The 7851-nt window shown below is 41.1% G+C and overlaps 1 protein-coding gene across 1 annotated transcript in view; it reads left to right on the top strand.

Annotated features, from left to right (window-relative positions):
* gtf3c3 (general transcription factor IIIC, polypeptide 3) overlaps window positions 1-7851 on the top strand; it is a gene marked incomplete at its 3' end in the record, with an annotated part of 34276 nt that extends 26425 nt beyond the window's left edge. Inside the window, 7 exon segments of the mRNA XM_014024659.1 lie at window positions 499-600; window positions 676-808; window positions 5019-5244; window positions 7145-7199; window positions 7288-7423; window positions 7499-7623; window positions 7699-7851. Of these exon segments, the coding sequence (XP_013880113.1) occupies window positions 499-600; window positions 676-808; window positions 5019-5244; window positions 7145-7199; window positions 7288-7423; window positions 7499-7623; window positions 7699-7851 (930 nt within the window).

The raw sequence follows: 7851 nt of genomic DNA, 5'->3' as shown, positions 1-7851 counted from the left end.
TGTTATGTTCATTTGCACTACAGCAAAAATACTGGGTCTGATTATGATTACAGTTTTCTGCTAAATAAAAGCTCTAAAACTTACATTATCTTTGGTTTTTATGATCATTTTCTACCGTGATATACATACTGTTACTGTGAAGGGATACAGTTTATACCATGGTATCTGAGGTCATACCGCCCAGCCCTAGGGTGAAGCTTCTTGAACCGCCTCTGTTGGTGTGCCCCAGGGCAGCTGTGGCTAATGTAGCTATAGCGCTGTATAAGTTCAAACAATTCACCATTTGAACATCTGGTCAAGGGCATGGCTTCTTGGACATAATACAAGGATGACTTTTTGAACAGAGAGTAATAAGAGTATGACTCCTTAACCAGAAGAAAGTAGCTTCTTGAACAGATCAGGGTGTAGATTTTTAAACAGACTAACAGAACAGACCTTCAACATCCAGAAGCTTAATATTTCATCCATATTTAATCCCAAACTGTGTTGTGTTTGTAGGAATTAAAGCTGCTGCTGCATCGCTCCACACTGCTGAAAACACAAGGCCAGGTGCAGGATTACCTGGACTCTGTCATCACTATGATTTCCATGCTGCTCAAGGTAACACCACCCACTTCACATCCATTACCTGTGTGTGTTCCTGGACTTAAATAACTCTTATAATGTGTGTAACAGGTGGCCATGCAGCGGGCCAAGGTGTGTGTGCGATCTGTCAGTGTGTCAGGAAAATATCACCTGAGGCTGCAGAAGGTCATAGATAATGTGCCTGAGATCGCAGACCAAGAAACTGCTTACCTGGACAACACAGGTGTGTACAGGGTACAGTACCACAGTGTATAAACTACAGTAACACAGGTGTGTACAGGGTACAGTACCACAGTGTATAAACTACAGTAACACAGTGTATAAACTATAGTAACACAGGTGTGTACAGGGTACAATACCACTGTGTATAAACTATAGTAACACAGGTGTGTACAGAGTACAGTACCAGAGTGTATAAACTACAGGACCACAGGTGTGTACAGGGTACAGTAACACTGTATAAACTACAGTAACACTACAGTAACACAGGTGTGTAAAAGGTACAGTACCACAGTGTATAAACTACAGTAACACTACAATAACACAGGTGTGTACAGGGTACAGTACCACAGTGTATAAAGTACAGTAACACTGGTGTGTACAGGTTACAGTACCACAGTGTATAAANTAACACAGGTGTGTACAGGGTACAGTACCACAGTGTATAAACTACAGTAACACAGGCGTGTACCACAGTGTATAAACTACAGTAACACAGATGTGTACCGGAATTGGTACCGGTGCCAATTTTTGTTTATTGGTGCGTGTTTTTTTTAATTAATAACCTTTTTTTTTAAACATATTTCTCAATATATAAAATTAACAAATATCAAGACAACATCCAACTCTTTGTATTGTAACATCAGTTGTATAACTTATTTCTTTAAAGTGCAAACTCTTGAAAACAAGAAGACTGTTTTGTCTTTTTGCACAAATTAAAATCCAGCTCGATGTGTTTCTATTGATGTCATTTCCCCGCTAGAAAAAATGTGTGATGGAGGTCCATGGAAGACAAATAAGTTTAAATCAAATAAGCAAAAGAGGATGGAGTTAAAATAAATAAAAAGTATTCAGGCTACGTTTTGAGCATCCAAAACGTGCCCAACGCTTCAAGTTTGCTGCTTGTCAGGTCAGACATGTTCGGACTGTCGGGAAGAGCCTCTGTTTTTTTCCTCTGCCGGTCTCTGTTTAATGCTGGATGAAATAAAGAAAGTGGTGGTACTTTATTTACTTTGATCAAGCAAACGTCGTGCTCACAAGATAATTAATCCACCAGATAATTCAGAGGCGGTCTGTTCGGCGACTTTTACTCCAGGAGCTGCAAGCTGGCAAGCATTCAACCTACGTTCAGACCAAGCTCTGTTTACTGAACCAGTGGCTGCTGACATCATTACGTTCTTGCACGATGCTGCGTTCAGGACAAGCATGGAAAACTCACCACTCTTATGAATCCTTAGCCAATATGGTCGCAATGATGCGTTTAGGTACCGAAACATGGTACTGTTTGATGTTACGTGAATAGGTTCTCGGTAGTACCAACAGAATTCGGTCTGTACTTAAAAAAGTATTGAATGAGGTACCCATCCCTAAGCACAGGTGTGTACAAGTTAAAGTAACAGGTTCGAATAAATAACAGTAACACGGGTGTGTACAGGTTACAGTAACAGGTGCTTATAATTTACAGTAACACAGGAGTGTACAAGTTTAAGTAACAGGTTCGTATAAGTAACAGTAACACAGGTGTGTACAGGTAGGTGCTTATAATTTACAGTAACACAGGAGTGTACAAGTTAAAGTAACAGGTACATCTAAATAACAGTAACATAGGTGTGTAAAGGTTACAGCAGCACAGGTGCGAACAGTGTACAGAAACACAGTTGCGTACAGGTTGCAGTAACAGGTGTGCTTAAGTAACAGTAACACAGGTGTGTACAAGTTACAGTTCGACAATTTGGTCACCATACAGTTAAACCTTTGATCACCATCCAGTTCAATCTTTGGTCATGATACAATTCAACCTTTGGTCACCATACAGTTCAACATTTGGTCACCATACAGTTCAACATTTGGTCACCATACAGTTCAACATTTGGTCACCATACAGTTCAACATTTGGTCACCATACAGTTCAAAGTTTAGTCACCATACAGTTCAATCGTTGGTCATGATACAGTTCAACCTTTGATCACCATACAGTTCAACCATTGTTCACCATAAAGTTCAAACTTTAATCATGATACAGTTCAAACTTTGGTCACCATATAGTTCAAACTTTGGTCATGATACCGTTCAAACTTTGGTCATGATACCGTTCAAACTTTGGTCATGAGACAGTTCAACCTTTGGTCACCATCCAGTTCAACCTTTGGTCACCATCCAGTTCAAGTTTTGGTCACCATAGATTTCAGCCTTTGGTCACCATCCAGTTCAATCTTTGGTCACCATCCCGTTCAACCCTTGGTCACCATACAGTTCAGCTTTTGATCACAATACAGTTCAAGCTTTGGTCACCATACAGTTCAAGCTTTGGTCACCATACAGTAAAAGCTTTGGTCACCATACAGTTCAAGCTTTGTTCACCATACAGTTCAAGCTTTGATCATGATAAAGTTCAAGTTTTGATCACGATACAGTTCAACCTTTGATCACGATACAGTTCAAACTTTGGTCATGATACAGTTCAAACTTTGGTCACGGTACATTTCAACCTTTGGTCACCATACAGTTCAACCTTTGGTCACCATACAGTTCAACCTTTGGTCACCATACAGTTCAACCTTTGGTCACCATACAGTTCAACCTTTGATCACGATGCAGTTCAACCTTTGATCACGATGCAGTTCAACCTTTGGTCACCATACAGTTCNTTGGTCACCATACAGTTCAACCTTTGATCACGATGCAGTTCAACCTTTGATCACGATGCAGTTCAACCTTTGGTCACCATACAGTTCAACCTTTGTTCATTATACATAGTCCATGGGCTAGGGTGGCTCACCGAGCACAAACACACACACACACACTACTGAACTTCTCTGGTATTTTCATGTACCCTAGGGTCCAGTCTTTCAGAAAATGCATGTTAACAGAAAAAAATTTGGGTCTCACTGCCCCCCAGGGACCCTCTTTTTAGCCACACCCCTTTTCTATTGTGACCATCGAAATTAAGGGTACAGAAAACTTGAATGCCAATAACTTTGCTATAAACCAACCAAATTTAAAAACTAGGTATCAGCAAATTCGTATTGATTAGTTCTTCGATGTACATGACACTTCAGTAAGCAAATATGTGCTCGATGATGTCATCGGGTGGGTCAAAAGGTCACAACCCCAACAGAAAATGAAAATTTTCATCTTTTTAGCCTGTAGATTAGGGTGGGTCACCATGCACACCCCACTACTGAACTTCTCTGGTATTTTCATGTACCCTAGGGTCACCTCTATCAAAAAATGCATGCTAACAGAAGAAACGTTGGGTCACACTGCCCCTCAGGGACCACTTTGTGACCACACCCCTTTTCCATTGTGACTATCAAAATTAGGGAACAGGAAGCTTAACTGCCTATAATTTTGCTATAAACCAACCAAAATTTAAAAACAAGATATCAGCAGATTCGTACTGACTAGATCTTCAATTTGAATAACATTTCATAATACAAATTTAGCACATGGACTAACAGTTCAAACTTTGGTCACAATACAGTTTAGCCTTTGGTCACCGTACAAGTTCAACCTTTGATCACCATATAGTTCAACCTTTGGTCACGATACAGTTCAGCCTTTGGTCATGATACAGTTCAAACTTTGGTCACCATACAGTTCAACCTTTGGTCACAATACAGTTCAACCTTTGGCCACAATACAGTTCAACCTTTGATCACCATAAAGTTCAACCTTTGGTCACGATACAGTTCAACCTTTGGTCATGATACAGTTCAACCTTTGGTCACCATACAGTTCAGCCTTTGGTCACCGTACAAGTTCAACCTTTGATCACCGTACAGTTCAAACTTTGGTCACCATACAGTTCAACCTTTGATCACCGTACAGTTCAACCTTTGGTCACCGTACAGTTCAAACTTTGGTCACCATACAGTTCAAACTTTGGTCACCATACAGTTCAGCCTTTGGTCACCATACAGTTCAAACTTTGGTCATGATACAGTTCAGCCTTTGATCACGATACAGTTCAAACTTTGGTCATGATACAGTTCAACCTTTGGTCACCATACAGTTCAAACTTTGGTCACCATACAGTTCAGCCTTTGGTCACCATACAGTTCAGCCTTTGGTCACCATACAGTTCAAACTTTGGTCATGATACAGTTCAACCTTTAGTCACCATACAGTTCATTATTTGGTCATGAAAAATTTCCACCTTTGGTCATGATACAGTTCTACACCTGCTGACGAGCTTTGGTCTTTGTTCTCAGGTAAAACCAGTGTTTTGTCCAAAGAGGACTGGTGGGAGCTGCTGATGAACTGCCTGCTGACTCTCTGTGAGGTGAAGAGATACGAAGAGGCGGAGCTTCTTGTTGAGTCTGCTATGGAGTTCTACTCTTTCTATGACATTAAACCCAAAAGGAAGGAGCTGGAGTTCTTGGGGCTTTCTGCCACTGTCCTCAGCCATGACCACTACAGGGCCTACAACTACATCAGGTCTGGTATTCTTACTTCATGAGTTTTTTCCCTTTGTTTATAATAATATTAGTGCTGGCCACGTTAACGTGTTATTAACGGTACACGTTAAAATAAATAAATAACGTTAAAATAATTAATTATTTTAACGCGCGTTAACGCAGTTAGATTAGTTTCTCACAGACCAACACACATACACACGCACACAAACCGTTGTCACGGGGAGCAGGATCTTGATCACTATTGGCTGTTGAAAGCCATCGTAACACGTCTCAACCAATGAGAGCCTTTGTTGTTGATATGTAGCCTTATAGCGCTGCGCACGCATGAACCAAGAAAATTAGCAGCATAGACAGAAACTCGAAGACAGATACTGGAATTTTACACGGTCACTTTCATATCAAAACCCTTCCTGACGGTGGTTTGGATAAAACAAAAGTTATTTGTAAGCACTGCAGCATTGAACAGTTCTACCACCGGAGTTCTTCGAGCCTGAAATACCATTTAAATTCAAAACACACCGTCGATGCTAACCAACCAGAAGCTGCAACAAACAGTGGAGGGAGGCTTCTGCAGACAAGGCTGGATGCAGCATGTGGACAAAAGGTAGATAAACCAAAGCAAGACAGGCTAACAAATGCTATATCAAAGTGGATAGCTACAAACTGCAGGCCTATTAGCATTGTGGAAGATGTCGGTCTGTGTGACGTCCTTAGGACTGCAATTAATGACAGTACCTATGAGCATCCCTCATGGCAAACCAGGAGACACGCAAGCAAAATGCCAACACTGCATATCTGAAGATTGCTCCTGCATTAGATCCAAGATTCAAAGATCTCAAGAGCATACCCAGACTTGAGAGGGATGAGGTGTGGGTCTCAATCCTTGATTTGCTTAAAGAAAGCCAGGATGCTGCAAAGAAACCTTTGGAAGCAACAACATCAGAGCCACCAAAGAAAAAGTGTGCCCTACTGGCTGCTTCATCAGAGTCTGACTCTGAAGAAGATGAAAACTCATTTGAGAACACTTTGTCTCGCTACAAAACGGAGCCCACTATCAGTACAGATGCCTGCCCCTTGGAGTGGTGGTCCTAACACACAGGAGCATACATGGGACTGGTCTTTACTGACTGGTCTTTACTGACTGGTCTTTACTGACTGGTCTTTACTGACTGGTCTTTACTGACTGGTCTTTACTGCACAGAAGTACTTGGCCACACCTGCAACGTCTGTCCCTTGTGAAAGGTTATTTTCTCTTGCCGGTCATGTTGTACAGAAAGAGTTTCTTTGTCATCTGAAAATGTTAATGAACTTGTTTGTCYCAACAWCTGGCCTGGTGCAGAGGAGTGAGAAAGGWATGGTTGGATGATTGTTTTTTTTCTTTTGACTGAAGTTTCCTTAAAGGAAATCCAGAGTAATCAGGTGCTATAAAGAGTAAAATCTCTTCTGCACAGTTAATTCTGTTTTATTATTATTRTTGTGTTTGCACTTGACCTTTTCCAAAAGGTACACTTTATGTTAAATGTGAATTGTTTTTTATTATTATGCTCCCTGGTTTAAAAAAAGTTTCTGCTTGTAATCTTTCAGAAATAAATGTATGCATATTTCTTAAGCAGTTGTTAATTTGGTAAGATTGTGGGCTTACTTTGAACTCATTTTTATTTCTCTAAAGAAGAACATCTGTGTCCTGGAAAAACCTTTGTTTCATATATTTATATAGAGGAGCATTGATGCTTCTGTTAAGATTTTTATTTTCCTGTTGCAAAGTGCCTTTTCTGTTAAACCTTTTTATATTAAACGTTTCTTAAAAATTCAACATCTTTAAATCTTTATTTAATTTTCTGCATAATAATGAGATTAATCGCGATTAAAATTTTTAATCTATGACCAGCACTAATTAATATATATTCTATTTTTAACAGATTGATGCTTCTGGACAAYGTAAATCTGCCTCAGCTGTGGAATATTTTCAACCAGGTGTTTATATTTTCCTTTGTTTTCTTGAAGACATTATATCAGGGAATGTTTGATTTGCTCGTGTCTGATTGGTTTGTCCTCTCCCCAGCTGACCARTAACTCTCAGCACCAGCGCCACCATCGCTTCTGTCTCCGCATGCTGCTGAAAAATCCAGACAACATCACTTTGTGTGTGCTGTGTGGACATAACGCCATGGTGTCGGGCAGCTTCAAACATGCCCTGGGTACCACCTTCACACGGTTTTAGAGGGTCCACCCTGTGGGTCTCTGTGTAAACCAGCATCTGTGTGTGTTTCCAGGTCAATATGTGCAGGCCCTGAAGTGTCACCCTGAAAACCCGATGCACAGTCTGTATGTGGGCCTCACCTTCTTCCACATGGCCTGTCAGAAGTATGTAGCTAAACGCCACGCTCTGCTGCTGCAGGTACCGAGTCACTACTCGTGTCGTTCCACCCGCAGCATTGTGCGCCAGGTTTCAGGTTCTGTGTGGTGTTTCCAGGGTTTCTCTTTTCTGTGGCGGTACCTGGAGCTGCGAGGAGAGTGTCAGGAGAGCTTCTACAACCTGGGCCGGGCTCTGCACCAGATGGGCCTCACGCATTTAGCCATCCATTATTACCAGCGGGCCCTGGCACTGCCGGGTCCAAAACTGGAG

Source organism: Austrofundulus limnaeus, unplaced genomic scaffold (genome assembly GCF_001266775.1).
Source record: "Austrofundulus limnaeus strain Quisiro unplaced genomic scaffold, Austrofundulus_limnaeus-1.0 Scaffold434, whole genome shotgun sequence".
Lineage (NCBI taxonomy): Eukaryota > Metazoa > Chordata > Actinopteri > Cyprinodontiformes > Rivulidae > Austrofundulus > Austrofundulus limnaeus.
This window is presented reverse-complemented; position numbering and strand designations above follow the sequence as displayed.